Source organism: Mustela erminea, chromosome 4, assembly GCF_009829155.1.
Source record: "Mustela erminea isolate mMusErm1 chromosome 4, mMusErm1.Pri, whole genome shotgun sequence".
In the NCBI taxonomy this organism is placed as follows: Eukaryota; Metazoa; Chordata; class Mammalia; order Carnivora; family Mustelidae; genus Mustela; species Mustela erminea.
Genome location: NC_045617.1, coordinates 63569652 through 63590287, shown reverse-complemented (window position 1 = coordinate 63590287; position 20636 = coordinate 63569652). Strand labels below are relative to the sequence as shown.

The window sequence follows — 20636 nt, the reverse complement described above, 5'->3', positions numbered from 1 at the left end:
CTTAAAAGGTAACAACAGGAAATGAGAAGAGTCTCCCTGAGTGACAACCCAGGTATTTTGCTCATTATTTACTTCAATGTCAAAAGCTTTAAACCTTATTTTGTCAAAAGCTCCCATTGAGCATTTGCCCCTGACTTGTTATCAGGGTCTGCTCTGTGGCTGAGACCAGACTAGCTCAATGTTTCTCAGGGACCCTGTCCTCAGACGACGAACACCCAGTTGAAATGAACCCCTTAATTCCCCATGATTCAAGGGAACCTCTCCTTTGAAAGCAATGAAAGGTTTTAACGGTGGGGGAGTTTGAACACATCCAAACGCAATAAGTTTTATAGAGACGGGAGTGGACGTGAGCTGTGACAGCTGCAGAAATTCCTCCCTCATTCTGTGTAGAACAAAGTGACATCTGTGTGAAGTGGCCCCTCCCGGATGAAGAAGCAAGACCAGCCTCACACAGCAACAAGTCGAGGGGCGCAGGCACCTACGTGCCTTGGGATCACTGTTCCTTAGATTCGGGGTGTTCCGTTGTGATCTCGGGATTCTCTGTGACCACATATAAGGCTTATTTATAAGCCATTTGATGTTTATAAAGTACCAAATTTCATAAAGGATACTATAGCAAGTATGAATCTCAGTTATGCAGGAAATATCTCTTTCTTTGAATTAAAGCAAACCTGACTGCAGACCCTCCAGCCAGCCTGGATGGCCAAACATTTGATGTTAGCCCTCAGGTTCCCATCCCTGGGTAAAACCAGAAGCTGGAGCTTATGTGGAATCTATCTGGACAGGGAGGCCTCTCACCTCACTTGGCCAAGGAGCCCTCACTGTCCACTTCACAGGCTCCCTGACATCCTGTGATTTTGCTACCCCTCTGCCGAAATGGTGCCAGGACTGCTCTGGCAAGACTGGGAGCCCCTGGGCTCCATTGTATGTTCTCCTCTGAGGCCCCACCAATGCCCCCCCCATACTGCCAGGAGCAGGAAGCCACAGACCTCCAACCCTGGCCCATATGGGGGTCTCCCTTCTCTGCCTTGCTGCTTCCTCTCTCCTCTCATTGCATTCTGGGAATAGACAGCTGGAAGGAGCTCTGGCTTTGTGGATACGAAACCAGGAAGGCAAGTATGCTCTTGCCAGCTTCAGTTTTTGGTCCTGGGATTTGAACAGTCCAGAGTATGTCTGTGGAATACAAAAGGTAAAATGCAGAAAGAAAATCTCAAATAAATAATGTATTACCCTGCCTCTATCAGTTAGGATTAGATTTGTTTGCTTTTGGTAAAAAACTCAAGTGTTTAAGATTCAGCTTCTTTCTCCTAAATTACATCTGAGATAGGCTGGGGTAGTCTGTCCAGCACTCTGTGATGACTTTCCTGTCTCCCTGCCCTACCTTTGTTAACACAGGATCCTCATCCTGAGGTTTCCTCATTTGCCACGATGACTGCTGCTGGTGGAGTTGTTTGTTTGCTTTAAGAAAGGGAGGAAGAGGAGTATTCTGGAAGCAGGATTAGGGAATAAGTAGTCTAACAAAACCCTCCTCCAATACCCTGGCATTTGTGCAATATGAAATTTGGAGAATATAATAATATAAAGATTTAAAAAAAAATTATACACCACCCAGAGATTGCCTCTGAAATGTCTTGGTGTCTTTCCTTGGAGTCATTTCTCAGCATTGATATGTATCTGCAAGGATAATAATAACTAACAGGAACATAGCTCTGCATTGATTAAGGCTTTTATCTGTATTAATTAATTTAATATTCATAAGAACCCCATAGGGTAGGTAGTATTCTTATTCTCATTTTATAGGTAAGAAAACTGAGGCACAGAGAGGTCAACTAAGTCAAACAAGGTGCACAGCTACCAAGGTGTGTATACAGTCTGGCTTCAGAGACCTGTTCCTAGTACCACGCTGTGCCTGCTGCTCTGGGGGATGGGGGGAGGCATGGATGGAGGAGGGATGAATGGATGGGTAAATCAGAGACTCTGTTCAAGAACAGAAACCCTTCTGGAGTTGATTGGCCATGATAAGAAAAGCAGTTGCAGACTGCAGCCAGGAAATGTGGGACAGTTTTCCAAGTCCTGACAGAGGCCATGGAAGCCCATCATCTCACTGGCTCCTGAGAGAACCACAGGAGTTCATACTAAAGGACCAGAAACTCAAGGAGATTTCTATATCAAAATGTATGTGATACATATTTCATAGCACAAATACTAGAAATAACCTAAATGCCCCCAAATAAGGGGGAAGTTAAATGATTTCTACTATGTCCAATTAGGACACTATGTAGCTGTTTAAAATGACATTTTCAAAGTGATATTTAATGGTATGGTTAATGGTCATAATGTAATTTTTAAAAGCATTCAAAATTAACTTCAAATGTTAATACTTCATGATGATATAATTACAGATTGTTTTCACTTTCTTCTTGGTACCTTTTCCAAACCCCTTAAATTTTTTTTTCTTATGACTTCTATCAGCAGAAAATAAAACAGCTATGTTATTTAAAAATTGGAAACATGAACTTAAGGAGATATATTACCAAGTAAAATAGTGTAATCTTTTTGTTTTAACTGAAGTAGAGTTGACACACAATGTCGCAGCCATGTCAGGTATACAACATAGTGATTGAACAGGTCTAGACATTTTCCTGTGCTCACCAGAAGCATGGCTACCCTCTGTCAAGACACAACACGATTACACTGTAATACCATTGACCCTATTCCCTGTGCTGTTTCTTGTATTCCTGTGACTTATTCATTCCATAAGTGGAAGCCTGTATCTCTCTCTTCCTTGCACCCATTTTGCTTATCCTCCAACCCTCCCCTTGGGCAACCATCAGTTTATTCTCTGTATTTACAAGTCTGTTTCTGCTTTTTGTTTTTCTGTTTGTTTGTTGTGTGTTTTAGATTCCACTTGTAAGTGAAATCATATGGTGTTTTTCTTTCTCTGTATGACTTATTTCACTTAGCATGATGCCCTCTAGGTCCATCCGTGTTGTCGCCAATGGCAGGATCTCATTCTTCTAACAGCTGAATAATATTCCATGATGCGTGTGTTTGTAAATATATATATGCCACATCTTCTTTATCCATTCCTCTATGGGTGGACACTTGGGTTGCTTCCATACTTGGTTGGCTATTATAAATAAAGCTGCAGTAAACATAGAGGTACATATTTTTCACCCCTGTCATTTTCTTTGGGTAAATACTCAATAGTGGAATTACTAGATCATAGGATAATTCTATTTTTAATTTTTTAAGGGATTTCCATACCGTTTTCCACAGGAGCTGTACCAGCAGGGGCATGAGGATTCCTTCTTCTCCACATCCTCACCAACACTTTTTATTTCTTGTCTTTTTGATTCTAGCCATTCTGACAGGTATAAGATCATCTTTCATGTGGTTTGGGTTTGCATTCTCCTGATGATTAGCAATGTGTGGCATCTTTTTGTGTATCTATTTGCCGTCTGTACATGTTCTGTGGAAAAACATATATTCAGGTCCTCTGCCCACTTTTTAGTCAGATTATTTGGTTTTTTGGTATTGAGTTGTGCAAGTTCTTCATCTGTTTTGGATTTCCACCCCTTATTGGATATGTCATTCACAAATATCTTCTCCTGTTCAGTAGGTTGCCTTTTTGTTTTATTGAAGGTTTCCTTTGCTGTGTAAAAGATTTTTATTTTGTTGTAGTCCCAACAGTTTGTGCTTTTGTTTCCCTTGCCTGAGGAGGCATATCTAGAAAAATGTTGCTAAGACCAATGTCAAAGAAATTACTGCCTATTATTCTTCTGGGAGTTTTATGGTTTCATGTCTCACATTTTTTAGGTCCTTAATCCATTTGGAGTTAGTGTAAGAAAGTGATCCCGTTTTATTTGGAATCTAGCTGTCTAGTTTTCCCAGTACCATTTACTGAAGAGATTGTCTTTTCCTCATTGTATATTCTTAGAGGTTCCTTTGTTGTCTATTAGTTAATTATATAAGTATGGTTTTATTTCTGGGATCTCTGTTCTGTGCTATTGATCTATATGTCTATTTATGTGCCAATGCCACACGGTTTTGGTGAATATAACATTGTAGTATATATTGAAATCTGGGATTGTAATACCTTTCTAAAGATTGCTTTGGCTATTTGGGTTTCTTTTGAGGTTCTGTGCAAATTGTGGGATTCTTCTAGCTCTGTGAAAAATGCTATTGGTATTTTGATGGAGATTACATTGAATCTGTAGATTGCTTTGGTAGTGTGGATATTTTATCAATATGAAAGCTTCTAACCCATGAGCAGAGGGTATCTTTCCATTTATTTAAGTCATCTTCAGTTGCTTTTATCAATGTTTTATAGTTTCAGAGTACAGGTCTTTCACCTCCTTTGTTAAATTTATTACAGGGTATTTCATTCTCTTCGGAGCAATTACAAATGGAATTGTGTTCTTAATTTCTCTTCCTGTGACTTTGTTATTAGTATATAGAAATGCAACCAAAAATCATATACCTCATTATAAAGGTTTAGAAAGTCAATAATCCCCAGTTGCTGAGTAGGTACAACAATGTTCTTATGTACCATTGGTAGGAAGAAAAATTGCTATCAACTGTTGGGAAGATATTTGGGCTGTATCTGTCAAGCTTTATATATGTTCTTTAGTCTACTTTAAGGAATTTATCCCACAGATACCCTTGCATGAGTGTTAAAAGGCATTTCAGCTTTGCATCATTTCATTATTTCAGCTTTTTGTCATAATTGAGACTACATAAATGTCTACCAAGGGAGCTTTAGTTAAATAAATCATACTCCATCCATGCAGTGGTATATGCATAGTTATTTGAAAAGAATGAGATAGATCCATAAGTGCTAGTATCAAGAGATAGCTAAGGGTACCTGCAACTGGGTGGGTCAGTCAGTTATGCATTTGATTCTTGATTTCAACTCAGGTCATGATCTCAGGGTCATGAGATCGAGCCCTGGGTCAGGCTCCACACAGAGCAGGGAGCCTGCTCAAGACTCCTTCTCCCTCCCTGTTCCTCCCATCACTCACACACCTCTCTCTCTAAAAAAATAAAATAAAAAGAGGTATCTAACATGTATTGCTAAGAAAACACCAAGTCATGGTACAGTGTATGTAGTATGATCTCATTTGTGATTCTATTTCCACACAATACATACAAGGAACGAAGTCTGCTGGGATGGCTATCATTGGGGCTTGGGAGAAGCAGGGACCAGTTACTCTTATTTATATTTTTTAGTACTCTTTTTTTTTAAAATTAAATTTATTTATTTTCAGCATAACAGTATTCATTATTTTTTCACCATACCCAGGGCTCCATGCAATCCGTGCCCTCTATAATACCCACCACCTGGTTCCCCCAACCTCCCACCCCCCCCGCCACTTCAAACCCTCAGATTGTTTTTTAGAGTCCATAATCTCTCATGATTCACCTCCCCTTCCAATTTCCCCCAACTCCCTTCTCCTCTCCATCTCCCCTTGTCCTCCATGTTATTTGTTATGCTCCACAAATAAGTGAAACCATATGATAATTGACTCTCTCTGCTTGACTTATTTCACTCAGCATAATCTCTTCCAGTCCCATCCATGTTGCTACAAAAGTTGGGTATTCATCCTTTCTGATAGAAGCATAATACTCCATAGTGTATATGGACCACATTTTCCTTATCCATTCGTCCTCTTAAGTGACATAAGTAATGTTATTTGAAAAACAAAACAAAACACATTATCTAAGGCATGGAGGAGATGTTTCAAGGTCACTTATGCTAATTTTGTATCCAGTCTTTTACTGGTAGGCAATCAAGCAAGTGACCCAGCCTTCTGTTCCTGACAGTAAAGAACATCTTAATTATAGAGGGAGAGAATGAACTTTAGTTACAGAAAACTGGAAAAAAACAAGTAGCCAGAAAGCGTTAAAGGTCAGATCTCCTATAGTTTGTCACTCCAAATTTATAGCACTTCAATGAACCCAATCAGAGGATGAATTTAAAATAGAGTATCTGTTTGAGAGGAACATGATAGAGTACAATCTTTTAACAACATTAGAAGTACAGCATGGCATTGTGCAAAAAGCCTGGAGTTTGGGCCCAAAATACCTTTGCAATTTCTAGCTATATAACTTTAGGCAAATTACCTTAATATTTCTGAGGCACTCTCCTTACCGGGAAAATAAAGGAAGGCAATCAATATAGACTTTATATGTAAAATGAAATAAAGTATAAGAAGAGATTGGTTCTAAAAATTAGAAAGCACTTAATACATTGTAGCTATTTTGTTATTTCCATTATTAACATCACCAGTGAACTCTATCTGGTATGGCAAGAAAAATGAGTGTCTTCCTTAAGTTGATAGACTATACATCCTTTTGTTTTATTCTCAAGTTTGCCAGATCCTTGTACTGTAAGAAATTAGCCTGCTTACAGAGAGAGAAGTCGGTACCAACACATTGCTCCTAACAGGCCTGACCAATCATTTCAGAACTCCGCATATGCACTAGCCCTTCTGGAACATTGTCACACCTCTGCTAGTGATTTGGGTCTCTGTGTCAGAAGACACATCAGCTGCCTTCTTCCCTTTCAGCATCTGAGAATGTGCTTGGTTTTCCAAACCATATCCAAGGTAAATAGTGGTTGGTTTTAAAACTTTAAAAGAAATTATTTCTGAAGTCTGAGATCAAAGCCGTTTGCAAATGCCATTTTCCTAATTCACAGATTCAAATATTCCTTTCATCTATGATCCCGGGTAGTTAAATACCAACAATGCTGAGATCTGCTTTCTATTTAGCCTAGAAGGAGACCCATCATGTGTCCTTTATCTCCTCCGGAGACTAGAACCAACCCCACCAGGACCTTAAGAGTATGGAGTATTCCTCTGGGCCATCATGGAAGAAACACATTGCCCATGTCCTGATCAAGGATATCATTTTTTTTTTAAATATTTATTCATTTACTTTAGAGAAAGCACTTGTGTGCAGGCAATAGAGGCAAAGGGAGAGGGAGAGAGAGAATCCTCAAGCACACTCCCCACTAAGTGTGAAGCCAACACAGGCCCAATCCCAGGATGCCAAGTTCATGACCTGAGCAGAAACCAAGAGTCAGCTGCCTAACCGGCTGAGTCATCCAGGTACCCTAAGGATGACATTTTTAAATCTCACTCTCAGCCTTCCTTTTATAAATGCACCTCCACCTATGATCACAAAGTGCCCTCAACAAAATATTTCTTATAACAGCTGCAAAGTTCTTAAAGGAAAGCCGGGGAGATACCTAACAAACATTTGACTGAATAAAGTGTTTTTATGGGAATAAACTACATATTTAATGCCCACTAAGGGATATTTGTGCCGTTTTCAAATTTAACAAAAGTCTTGAAGATTTTTCAGCTTCAAAGCTTCTTCTGGCCCAAGTCCTCTTGTTAGCATATTCATTAAGAAATCCACAGGGAGGGGCACCTGGGTGGCTCATTGGGTTAAAGCCTCTGCCTTCGGCTCAGGTCATGATCCCGGGGTCCTAGAATCAAGCCCCACGTCGGGCTCTCTGCTCAGCGGGGAGCCTGCTTCCCTCTCTCTCTCTCTGCCTGCCTCTCTGACTACTTGTGACCTCTGTCTGTTAAATAAATAAATAAATCTTTAAAAAAAAAAAAGAAAGAAAGAAAGAAAGAAAGAAAGAAATCCACAGGGATATAAGTAACAATTCCAGTTACAAATTTATATTTCCAATATATTTGACTGTTAGTGTTGAAAACTCTTGCATGTTATAGAAGAGGTATCTTTGTTTTAAAGATTTTATTTATTTATTTGAGAGAGAGAGAGAGAGAGAGATCACAAGTAGGCAGAGAGGCAGGCCAAGAGAGAGGGGGAAGCAGGTGTCCCAAAGAGGTACCTTTTTGATCACAGGATAATTTTAAGCATATGAAGATCATATAGACATGTGTCATTTGCATGCATATTATTTCAGATGGTCTGTTTCAGCCACATTTCTAAACCAAGCATCAGAGTGTATGTAGGACCAAGAGGAGCACTGAGGCTGATGAGGGACCAGATGAAGAGAACCCAGCCTGAGAAATGTTTGTCCCCCACATTCTCTGAAGTTTGAACAAGGCACTAATCCTCTCTGGCCAAACAAGCCCTTCTTTAAAGCCAATCTATGACATATAGTTGTTTCTTTGTTTCTTTCAGTTAATTTGTATAAAACACATGGAGCCCTTCAAAATGAAAAACTTTTAAGCATAAAATGATGTTTAGAAAAAATAATGAGGGAAGAACCAGCAGCTATTCCTTTCATATATTTTTAAAACTCTGTTTCCTCATTTAAGAGCATTATTGAAATAAAATTTGCTGAGATACAATTCACATACCATACAATTCACCCATCTAGAGTGCGCAGTTCAGTGGTTTTGATATATTACATTATTTATTTTAATTGGGATGAAAAATATATAAAACTTAAAAATTTCTACTTTTCCCATTTTTACATGAGCAATTCAGTGGTACTCCCTACATCGACCATGTTGTATTACTGTCATCCTGACTTTCAGAAATTTTATTTATCATCCCAAAGAGAAAAGATTCTCCGCCAGCCCCTGGTGACTTCTCATCTACTCCTAATGTCTCTGTACATTTGGCTCTTCTTGCCTGAGCCTCCTCTGCGTGGATCATACAATAGTCATCATTTTGTGCCTGGTTCCTTTTACTCAGCCTGTCTGCAGGGTTCATCCCTGGTGAAGCATGGATCCGAACTCCGTGGTACGTGTGTACCGTACTCTGTCAATCCACTCCTCTCTGATGGACAGTCCAATCGTCTCCATAGTTTAGCAGTTGTGACTAACGCTGCAGTGAAATTGGCATACAAGGATCTGTTCAAATCCCTGCTTTTAATTCTTTGGGGCATACTGTACACCCAAAGAGCATAATTATTGGGTCATATGGGAATTCTGTTTTGTTTATTGAGGAACACTATTACCTTTTTGAAAGTATGTATTAATGGGTTACTGCACTAAGCATCTTACCTGTGTTATTACGTCTAGTTCTCATAACAAACATGTTCGTTCATTCTTAGCACATTTTTTAAACTTTTTAATTTTTTTATTAAAATAGAATCTATTATTAGCCCCAGGGGTAAAGGTCTGTGAAGTGACAGGTTTACACACCTCACAGCAATCACCATAGCACATACGCTCCCCAATGTCCATAACCCAACCACTGTCTCCCTACCGCCCTCCCCCTAGTAATTATTTCTTAAGGGTCTTCTATATGCCAGGCACTTTTCTAGGCACTGGGGCCTCTGTAGTGAACAAAACTAATAAAGTCCTGCCCTCTCATAGATCTTACATAATAGTAGATAATGGTAGTGACAGCAGGCAATAAATAGATGTTAATACAATGCTGGGTGGCATAAATGATATCAAGGCAATGAAAATAATGCAAGGTGAGAAGAAAGAACAGCACAGCAGTGGTGGGAGCAATGGGATGCTGTCTGAGATGGAACTGGAAGGGAAGGCCTCCGTAATGCTGATGCTTGAGCAGAAACCTGAAAGAAGGGAGTACCTCCTCCAGAGATCTTGAGAGATCATTCTGGGGAATGGCAAGAACAAATGCAAAGGTCCTGAGGCAGGCCCAGTCTTGGTGTGGTCTAAGGAGCAGCACAGGTCCTGGTGGCCCTGGGGCATGAGAAACAGAGAGGAGGTGAAGTCCAGGTTTTATTTTGTTGTGATGGGAAGCCATTGGAGACTTTCAGCAGGAGATGGATACAGTTGAGGCTGAGACTTGGCGGGTCTGAGAGATTTTACCAAAGTAGCTGGTGAGTAGCTCATCCAAACTTGCCCAAGTCGCTTTACTCCAGAGTGCATCCCCGTCCGCAGCAGGCTAGGGCATATATGGGACCTTCACAATGCTCCTTGCTGGCTGTAGCTGTTGTAAGTGTCCTACAGGATGCATGTTCCCATCACAAGGATTAGGTCAGGGCTCTCCATAAGCCAGCCTTGCCGGGTGCCTTGTCTGCAGCCCCAGCGGTGTCTGCACTCTGTCCCACAGGCATGATGCACTCCCCCGGGTTTGATGGGACCGGCAGCCTCAGCCTGCAGATGCTGATGAATGCAGACAGCCTGTACACGGCCGCGCACTGTGCTCTGCTGCTCAACCTGAAACTCTCCCATGGCGACTACTACCGGAAGCGGCCCACCCTGGCGCCAAGCATGATGGTGAGCCTGACGCCTGTGCCGACCCTCCGAGGACAGGTGGCTGGAGAGCCGAGCACCAGTGTCCTGGGAGGAGTGGCATGGTGTGCACTCTTCCCCACTAGCGTGGCATGGGCAATGCGGGTGGGGGGCCGTGGCGGGTTGAGGGGGATGCAGGGCGGTTTGCAGAGTGCGATGGGCCACACGGCTACCCACCTTGCTCCAGAGAGGCAAGGACCTAAGTGCCTAGAAGTGGCTGCCTGCCAGCAGCCCGGGAATGTCCCCCCAGTGGCACTGTTACACACACATGTGTGAGCTGCAGTCTGAAACAGGTGATCAGAACAGACCGTTCAAACACCAGAAGATGGGCAGGGAATGGTCCCCTTCTCTGAAAATCAAGGCCTGCTTTACCAACACTCTTCATGGTCTTCCAGAATATACTCAGATCTACTTGTAATCCACAACCACACTTCCCACTGGTCAGAAATAGAGCACCTCACGCAAGCTGCTGAATGAGAATGATGGCGATCATCCAGTGGTCGTCCCCGCCCTCATGTCAGCTCGTGAGCCTCCGTCCATCGAGCTGCAATTGTTTGCTGCATAAACTGTAAATCCTCGGGGTAACGGATATAAATCCAGTAGTTCTTGAGCCGCATAGGCTTTTTCAGGGAACACTTTCCATCTCTGCTGCTCTTGGGGAAGTGAGATGGAGCTGCTCTGTTCTTATTTCTGCACCGTCTCTAGTTCCCCCACAAAGAGGGGAGAGATGAGAGGCAGCGTTCCTAATCCTTTTACGGGGTTTCTTAAAAAGATACTGTAAGTGAAAGGAACTTCATGAAGTTTAGAACTTCCCCATCTTGGTTTCCCCTTCCCTTAACCACACCCCCACTATGCCCCCAATCAATAAGGTTTTATTTTTTCTAGAAGCCTTGACTCAGGTAGAAGACTCCTGAAGGGAAGCGGCAGCAGGGAAACGTGTTCATTTGTGAGGGATCCTATCTGATCACCTTCTCATGTGATCCTCTCCATAGAAAGAGTTCATGAAGCAGGTCCAGACCAGCGGGGTGCTGATGGTTTTCTCCCAGGCCTGGATTGAGGAGCTCTACCATCAGGTGCTCGACAGAAACATGCTTGGAGAAGCCGGCTACTGGGGCAGCCCGGAGGACAACAGCCTGCCCCTCATCACCATGCTGACCGGTCAGTGGCTCCTCACACAGCTCCGAGACTCTTGGTGTGGAGGGGGGACAGACACTCCAAGCCCCTTTCAGAGAAGCCAGCCTCGAAACAGCACCCACAGAGCCTCCCCAGCAACTGGTAACAGTTCCAGGAAAGTGTCATGAATTCATCTCATAGGAATGTTCTGTCTGTTTCTCACATGGGACACTGGGGAACTCACTGTGCCCCATCAGATAAGGACTATTTAGCACCTGGGTCTGTCAGAGTAGAACGATGGGCCTCTCTAGGGATATGAAGTACTTTCTGGGCTTAGAGCCCAGAATTATTCCTGGAAACTCCCATGTGCTAATAGATAACCCCATATCATTTAATGCTCCCGAATTTGCCAGAAATGTAAAATGCTTGATCTTAAACTTGGCTTCTGTTCCCTTCCTGACTATACAAGAATTTGAAATAATACCAAGAGGTTACCCAGCATCTTTGTTCTCAGTGTCCAGAGTTTGTAAAATCCTGTTTATTAGAAATTTTACATGAGAGCATAGAGAACTCTATGGGGTGTGGTCACGAAGCAGGGGGTTTTGTTTTTTGAGTGTGTGTGTGTGTGTGAGTGTGTGTGTGTGTGTGTGAAAGCAGTCATTCATGGCTTCTCATGGCTTAGCTACGGTGTCACATAGACCAGGGAGTGCTCAAGACCTTGGTCATCAGTAGGCTTCATATATTATATCCAGGCTCGTCTTCTTTTTGATCTGAGTTCCCAGACTGGTTTCTGATCCAAGTTATCATCTCATGGCCCCAGGCGACCGGGTATGTAGAGCACAGCCCTATGCCAGACACCTCCCCTGCCTCTATCATGTCACATGTCCACACCCAGCTTAGCATGGCTCTGCACCAGGAAGGACACATGGGCAGGATCCCAACCAGGCTGGGGCAGGACAGTCCAGGGGAGGAGGCAGAATCCGTTGTCCAAAGGCAATGTTATGTTACCTGCGGTCAGTTTGTGGGGGGCTCTTACAAGGGTAGCAGAGTAAACCACTGACAGATAAAACCCAACAAAGAGGGATTTAGGCTGAGGTGTTCTTTAGGAATCAGGCAGGGAGTCAAGACACATAGTGAGGTCTGTCCACAGCAGACAGAGCCTTGATCATTGGCTGGCGTTTGGAGTCTTGGTTCTAGAACTAGGATGCAACTGGGAGAAGCAAGGGCAAGGTCCCTAACTGTAGGGATCAGGATCACTGGCAGGTGACCAATTTGTGTTTGACTAATCATGATAACTTTCATATCCATTTGAAATCTAGGACTTCATAAATGTGTGAGACATTTATTCAGGCATCCTATAAGTAGTGCGCAGTTTCCATCTTTCCTTGTAAAATCCCTCCAATAGGGATTGAAGGTACTTCCCAGAGCTTAAGGTGCCTTGGGATTTGGGTAAGGATCCTAAACATGCCAGCTTTAATTTTCAAAGACCACAGTTTCTGCCAAAATGAATCTCTGTGACTCTCTTACCTGAACCTTAACAATGGGAGCCATTCAGTAGTTACAAAAATGAAGAAATAACAGGCCATTTACAGTAGCCACATGCGTCACACATTCCTGTGTATCAGCCACCTCTTTGTCACGGAACTGTAAGCTCAGTCACTACCTCCATGGGAGAATTCTAGACACAACATGATATAAAAACATAGGTTTTTCCATACAATTCTGCAAAATAAAATTCTGTGATTCTTTGTGGCAAATTCCAGGTGTGAAATGGCAAATGAATTTGAGCAGCAATTAACCTGGAGCTTGGAAGCGTCCATCTGATCTTTTTGTCACATGCAGGGAAAAGCAAAAGCAGCAGTCTTATTATCAACGTTATACAAACAGGCCATTCCTGATGTCATGGAAGGTGTTCTGTAGTACCGGAATTTTAGTGCTTAGATAAGCTTTGTATTACTTGAATTCAGCAGTACTTTACCTAGCATACAGGAAAACTCATAGCTTCCAGAAACAGCAATTTCCAGTGAATGCCATAAGACCATTTGACTATAAGTCAAATTAATGTCATTGAAACGGGCCTGTTCCCACTTCAGTAGCCATTGAGGTTTCTCCCTGCTTCTGTACCCCAGTTTTGTTGAGACGTAATTGACATAAAACATTATGTTAGTTTGGGGTATACAACATGATTTAATGATATATATCATATGTGTGTGTGTGTGTGTGTGTGTGTGTGTGGTGTGTTATTGCAAAATGATCATAAGTTTCGTTAATGTCAATCCCCTTATGTAGTTACAATTTTCTTTTCTTGTGGTCAGAACTTTTAAGATCTACTGTCTTTGCAACTTTCAAAGAGGTGTGTTGCCAAAAGTCTCTAGTCTTCTTGGACTTACTATAAGAATCAAAGTTATAATAAAATAATTTCCAAACAGCATGCAGAGAAGGCTCATCCTGTTGGTGAGGGTCAAGTTCTAAGGTCAAGGAATAAACTTCAGCTACCCTCTTTTCCCACGCCCTCCCTGGCTGGTATTCAGCTATGTTAGCTGCATTCAAGTACGTATGCCCCAATTCCATCACTTCTCCAGTGGTTCCCTCCTTTCCACTGAGACATTTGGGGCCCAGAGGATGCAGGTTAGCCCATGGCTACAAGGCTACTTAATTCAGAGCTAAGGCTTCTCAGTCCCAAGCCAGCTTCTTCTTGCCAATATATTAAGAAGTGTTTCATTGAAATAATTCCAGAAATGAGTGTTTTAACAAAAATTCAAATGAAGGAGAGTTAAGATTCCTGTATTGAGCTGGATGGAGTATGTGATATCATGGAAAGTGGCCCAGATGGGAATCTGAATACTAAGTCTGATTCCTTCATTTACTGGCCCCATGGCCTTGGGTATCTTACCTACTTTGAATATTTATTTCTTTTTTGGTGAAATGGGAAAAATACTACCTATCCTGCTTACTTGCTTAGAGTTGACAGAAAAATCTAAATGTGAAAACACTTCATAAACTGTAAGGTATTATTTTCAAGTGATTGCTCTATTTTGGAATCAGATTATGTGATTATCTGACCAAAGAGATACTGTTCTTCTTTTCTTTATTCTTATGAGGAAACTCTGAAAGAGAAATCCAGGTTGGGGCAACCTGCATGTATAAAATTTGGGAATAATGTCACTGTTCTGGATAAAAGGAGTATTCAGACATCTAAGTATTCTAAATCAATAGATTTTCCAACAACAGACATAGCAGAGTTTATCTTCCTTTTTTAAAGTAAAAAATATACAACAGCCTAACAAGAATGTTCTAGCAATGAAAGAAAACTGGACTATGAGGTTAAACAAAAATTTTAATATTCTGATAAAAGATTATTTTTTTGCTACATAATAGAGCCAATGGATGTTTGTTTGGGAAGAAATGAATATTGTGGTGGCCATTTGTTTTTGACTACAGTGTTCTTAATCAGGGAAAATCTTGTCTTTTTCCTTGACAGACATCGATGGCTTAGAGAGCAGTGCGATTGGGGGCCAGCTGATGGCCTCAGCTTCTACCGAGTCCCCTTTCACCCAGGGCAGGAGAATTGATGACTCCACAGTGGCAGGTAATGACTTGGGTCTTGAGTTTATGAATATGCATGCGTCACGTATGTTGCCAGCAGTTAAAGCATTAAGTGGCAGCTTTGTGTGCTGACGTAGATGAATTAACATCTTGTCCTGTCAGAAAAAAGCGTGCCTGATGGAAGTTACTTTGCAACGTCTTGCTGATGATGCAACATTCATTATTTATAAACACACAAATGTTTAATGTGAAATGCAATCCAATAGCCATTAAATTATATTTCCGGTAGGAGAATGCCTCACAACTCAGGCTTGCTATTTGGATGGTCAGGAGATCCCGTGCGGCTCCCTGCCGGGTTGTTTCTGCCTCTGGAAAGTGATGCCTCTGCCCTTTCACGTTCCAGGTGTGGCATTTGCTCGCTACATTCTGGTGGGCTGCTGGAAGAACCTCATCGATACTTTATCAACCCCGCTGACTGGCCGGATGGCAGGAAGCTCCAAAGGGTTGGCCTTCATTCTGGGAGCTGAAGGCGTCAAGGAGCAGAACCAAAAGGAGCGTGATGCCATATGCATGAGCCTCGATGGGCTACGGAAAGCGGCACGGCTGAGCTGTGCTCTAGGTACCAGAGGGAGTGACGTCCCCTGATGCGTGACCTAAGGGGCAGCCCTGAGGAGCGCTCGGGGCATGGCCTGTTGGCAAACAAGTCTTCTGGAGGGGCGCTTTTGGGAAGTGGTTGGAGAAGAGACTCAGTGAGCAGCAATCATTTGTTGTCTTTGTAGGAGTTGCGGCTAACTGCGCCTCAGCCCTCGCCCAAATGGCAGCTGCCTCCTGTGTCCAGGAAGAAAAAGAGGAAAAGGAAGTCCAAGAACCCAGTGACGCCATAGCCCAAGGTAACCACTGAAGCGCCAGAATCCACCTGGTGCCTTCTGTGCCATCTGCACACACCCGCACACATGAGCAGATCCCTGTCCCCGATCCCTGTGGCATGTGCAGCCTATGTTTGCCGCCGATCGCCAAGTCCCAGGCTGGATCCGTCCAGATCCCAGGTGTGGCTCCCTTCGACACAGCTGACCCTGCAGAGCGCCTCCGTAGATCCCTCTGTAGATAAAAGACATCCTGGCCCTTGCTGATAGGAAAGTGCTCATGGATGCTCACAAGAGTCCTTCAGGACACCAGAGGCCTGCCTGGCTGAGCTGTTCATTCTTCTGTCCTCATCTGGCCACATGCTTTGGCACTGCACAGAGTACCCATCTGAAGACTCCTCAGGTCCTAGCAGGGAAAGGCAGAACAGCCAGTTTTCTGAAGAGGGAAATCAAATGGAGGAAATCCCCAAGAGAGGCTTCAGGAAAGCTTTGTTCTTGTAAGAGAAAAACCTGAGCTTAGTGAATTCCCGAAAGAGTTGATTTTTAACTTGTGAAAATCGGTTAGCCAATGAAGTGGACGATTAGTAGATATACTTGATATGCACAACCATAAATTACATAAAAATCCTTACATTTAAAGTTCTTAAAAAATTATAAAACCAGAATTGATGTCCTAGTTATATACAAATAAATAAAATCAGTATCACAGACATATGACAAAGACACTTGGCTATAACTCAGTTTGCCTCTCACAGCAGGAATATGGTTTGACTCCTCTGAAGTGAGCGTGCTGTGTTTCTAGACTCCAGACCATCCTTCACATATCCCACTGGGCCCATCTTCCAATGAGTTGATACCTTTATTCATGGAGGATGTTGACATTGGGCCTTGCCTTGGCATTTTGCATAATTGACATATTAAGTTACCCTCTGCATCCTTTCTCATTAGTTATCTACAATTTAAAAAGTGTTATTTGAAGATCCCAAGTATAAATGTAAACTCAGGAAATGAAATGATCTGATGATCATGGGCTCAGAGCATATATATGTATACGTATATTTTAGATGATCATCACCATGAACCTGTGATGTTAAATAAACCTCAGAGAACTCACAGATTACCAGGAATTCTGTCTTATCAGTGTAGCATATGGGTGGGGAAGGGCTCGGGCGCAAACAGCTTTAGCTAGGGTAAAGAACCCCATCCACCTTGTGAGGCTGCCAAACTGGGCTCACCAGCGTCCGAGGGGCTGAGGGCTGGGTAGCTTGCACATTGAACCACAAGGATGTGCTATTGAGGAGCTGGCTGCCAGTGCCATCGAGTAACATCTGCTATTTCCCTTTTGCTCTTGCATGGCAACCCATTCTCTCCTTTTTATTCCTTCTCTCTTATCCTTCTCTGGCCTTGTCTTGGACCATTACGCTAATGAATGTCTTTCCGGCATAGTGAAACTGAAGGTAGAGCAGAAACTGGAGCAGATCGGGAAGCTGCAGGGGGTCTGGCTGCACACCGCCCACGTCCTGTGCATGGACGCCATCCTCAGTGTAGGCCTGGAGATGGGAAGCCACAACCCGGACTGCTGGCCCCATGTGTTCAGGTGCGTGATGATCCCCCAACCCCGATCAGTTATAGAGTTCACAGTACCTGTAAGGCAGAAGCAGCAATGATCTCTCCACAGTCCTCATGAGACTAAGACAAAAAGCATGTCTTGCAGGCATTGTCTTTGGGCTGACCTGGGACAGAGAAGCAGTGTTCATGGTGCAGGCATGGGGCAGGGGGCAGGGGCCAGGCTGTCTCCTCACTGCCTCCTCAGTGCACGCCTGATGCCTTGCACCGAGCTCCATTCTGGAAGAGCAGCAGTGGGGCAGACAAGAGCAGGGCACAGGCACCTAGACCTCACCCAGAGCCCCAGCCAAATCTGGGTTCAGTTTGATGCCCTCAAAGCAAATACAGTCGTAAGTGTCTGTTGGGTTTCAAAGAGAGAAGCATGCAGGTCATTCAAGGGTTGCAAACCCCCTCTTGGGGGGAACATGTGAAAGAGCCAGTATGACTCAGCCTGGAGCAAATGGGTTTCAGCGTGGGAGCTGGCGTCCTGCTGCTCTTCGTTGTGCTCACAGGCAAAACAGGAGAAAGGAAATGACTTAAATTGCACCAGAGCATTTTACAGGGAATAAAAAAATTTCCTGAGCATAGAACACACGAGTGGGTTATCTGGGATGGTCTCTATCAGTCACTGGACTTCTCTGGGTCACCGGGCCTCTGATGAACCATCTTAGCCCCGGGGTCTGTTGAGCACGAAGTTTGGAAGTTGTCAGCTATCCCCTACATTGTGATGCTTCTCTGGGTTTGCCACGATCAGGGCGCGACCCCAGCACCAGCACTAGATGCTGTTGAGGCCAGTCAGGACATGGCTGGGCAGAGCCCTTGAGAGTGGGCCCGGTGTGGCCGGTGGGCCTGCCAGGCACATGCACACTCCGACTGGGATCCTAAAGAAGAACTTCCCAAGTCCTCATCAGAGCACTAGAGAGAAGCGGAGAGGGCCTCCTGGGAAAACTCCCTCAGGCAGCCCAAGTCCAAATAAGCCAGTAAGCCAGACGGGATGGAACTGGACGAACAGGGCTTCTGTTACGCGCCTTTCCTCCCAGCATGGAAGGCAGTCTGAGGAACCCTTACCCCACTTCCAAGTCATCTCGTCCAACTCAAAAAAGACAAATAATATGGATAGTGAAGGGGGAGAGGGAGAGGTTGCTCTGACAAGAGAAGAAAGGAATTTGGGGACAGGGGGTCTGCAAAGCTGGATGGGGTTTCTTTCTTTCACTGTGGGATTTACAGAGCTGGCCTGCTGAGCTACACGGCCTAACATCTCTCTGTCTGCGCCTCTGTCTAGGGTCTGTGAGTACGTGGGCACGCTGGAGCACACCCATTTCAGCGACGGCACCTCTCAGCCCCCTCTGACAATCAGCCAGCCCCAGAAGGCGTCAGGGGGCTCCGGACTCCTCGGGGACCCAGAGTGTGAGGGCTCGGCCCCGGAGCAGAGCCTAGAGCCAGAGAGCTCCCTGAGCGCGGCCCCCGTCATCCAGCCGCTCTCCATCCAAGAGCTGGTCAGGGAAGGCAGCCGAGGCCGGGCCTCTGACTTCCGCGGGGGCAGCCTCATGACCGGGAGCAGTGCCGCCAAGGCCGTGCTCACGCTGTCCACCCAGGCAGACAGGTAAGAGCACCCCGGAGTCTTCGTACCTCAGAGTTCTCCCTGCAGAGCACCAGTGGACAACGCCACACCCATGTCTCTCCTCTCAAATCACGCCCAGGACAACTAGATGTGTTGGCCAGTCATTTAAGCCTCTTTTTTCATTTTTTTCAAACATACCTCTGTCTCCCACCAGGCCCCACACTTAAAATGAACCACTGTCTGTGGACTAAGAGTGGAGACCCGGAGGCGGGTTCCCTGGGGCTAGTGCCCTGCATTTACTCTGTGATTTTGGGCCGGTTCACCGCCCCCAGGGCCCCGATTGCCTCACATCAAATAAGGCCATAAAGTCGGCCTCTCTCAGGGAGGTCATAAGGTTAAATTAATTACTACACTTGAAGCACTTAAGACAGAACTTGATAAATCATAAAAATCCTTTTTTTTTAAAAGATTTTATTTATTTATTTATCTGACAGAGAGAGAAAACAGAAGCAGTGGGGGAGAGGGAGGCAGGCAGGCAGAGGGAGAGGGAGAAGCACGCTCCGTGCCGAGCAAGGCAGCTGACTCAGGGCTGGATCCCAGGATGCTGGGCTCATGACCTGAGCTGAAAGCAGATGCTTCAGATGCTTAACTGACTGAGCCACCCAGATGCCACCAAAAACCCATTATTCTTATGATAGTTATTATCTATAGTCCCACACCTAAGGGAGTGATATATTCTTTAACCATATTGAGGTTGAGAGGAAAAACCCAATAACCCCAGCCCCAAGTGGCAACACCTCCTGATGTTGAACCTGCTGCTGGTCGTCATGTCACATGTCATCCCACCACATTGCACTGTCCACACTGGGTCATTGTGCCCCCAGCCGCAGGGCAGTGAAGTTTATACAGAAGACCGAGGCTGGGGAGTGGGAAAGCAAAACAGCACTCACAGGGGCTCAGAACACCTGAGTTCTTTCCTTGCTTTGACACTAATCAACTACAAGGTCATGTCTGCATGAAGAGTTATGCTGAGACTCTGTGCAGTGTTCTCTTTTCCCGGCTTATCCAAAAAGGTGGCTGGGAAACTGTGCTGGTATCTGGACAGTAGTATGCAAGCATCCAGCGGGGCATAATATTCATTGCTGTTCTTTTACTAGCAACGAGAGAGAAGAAATGGTTAATAGGACGCAGACACTAAATGACATTAAAATTGGATTTACAAAAATAGCAAGGAAAAAGTCTTTGTTTCCATCATTTGTGAATGCTTAACCTACTAATTCCCATCTTAAAACCTGTACATCTCCTATAACCTCTTCAAACGGGACTCTGTATTCAATTCCTGTTGGAGACCCTCTCCCTTGCTCAGCATGTGACAGCCCACGGGGCTGCTTGCCCTTCTGATGTAAGCACAGATTTGGTGGGCAAGAAGCAGATGACTGAAGAGCAGTGAGAGGCCGGCCATAGAAACCCACATCGGATGCCAGCCTTCTGAATTCCAGCGAGCCTCAGCTCCTTCTCCAAGCCCTGCGACCTGTGTTCCCCTCCTCCTTCCGCTAGAAGTGTCTGCGCCCAGCAGAGCAGAAAACAGAAGGAACCTGCGAGGTTCATTATGTTAGGGAATATTCTTTTAGTAGCTACTTGAGCTCCCACTGCGTACAGGGCACTGGGTGTATGAGTCGAGACAATAATTAAACTAGGCCCACCCCCAGGGGGCTTACAGGTTTGGGTGTACTTTGGTTTTGTATC

General features: G+C 44.3%; 1 protein-coding gene across 4 annotated transcripts in view; it reads left to right on the top strand.

Annotated features, from left to right (window-relative positions):
- Positions 1-20636, top strand: part of ARFGEF3 (ARFGEF family member 3) — a 178898-nt gene that overhangs the window by 113438 nt on the left and 44824 nt on the right. For all 4 annotated transcript variants that reach the window (XM_032339389.1, XM_032339393.1, XM_032339392.1 and 1 more), the window contains 7 exons: positions 10021-10187; positions 11195-11360; positions 14797-14904; positions 15265-15480; positions 15641-15751; positions 17171-17321; positions 18612-18932. In XM_032339389.1, the coding sequence (XP_032195280.1) occupies positions 10021-10187; positions 11195-11360; positions 14797-14904; positions 15265-15480; positions 15641-15751; positions 17171-17321; positions 18612-18932 (1240 nt within the window). The remainder of the gene's footprint in view (positions 1-10020; positions 10188-11194; positions 11361-14796; positions 14905-15264; positions 15481-15640; positions 15752-17170; positions 17322-18611; positions 18933-20636) is intronic.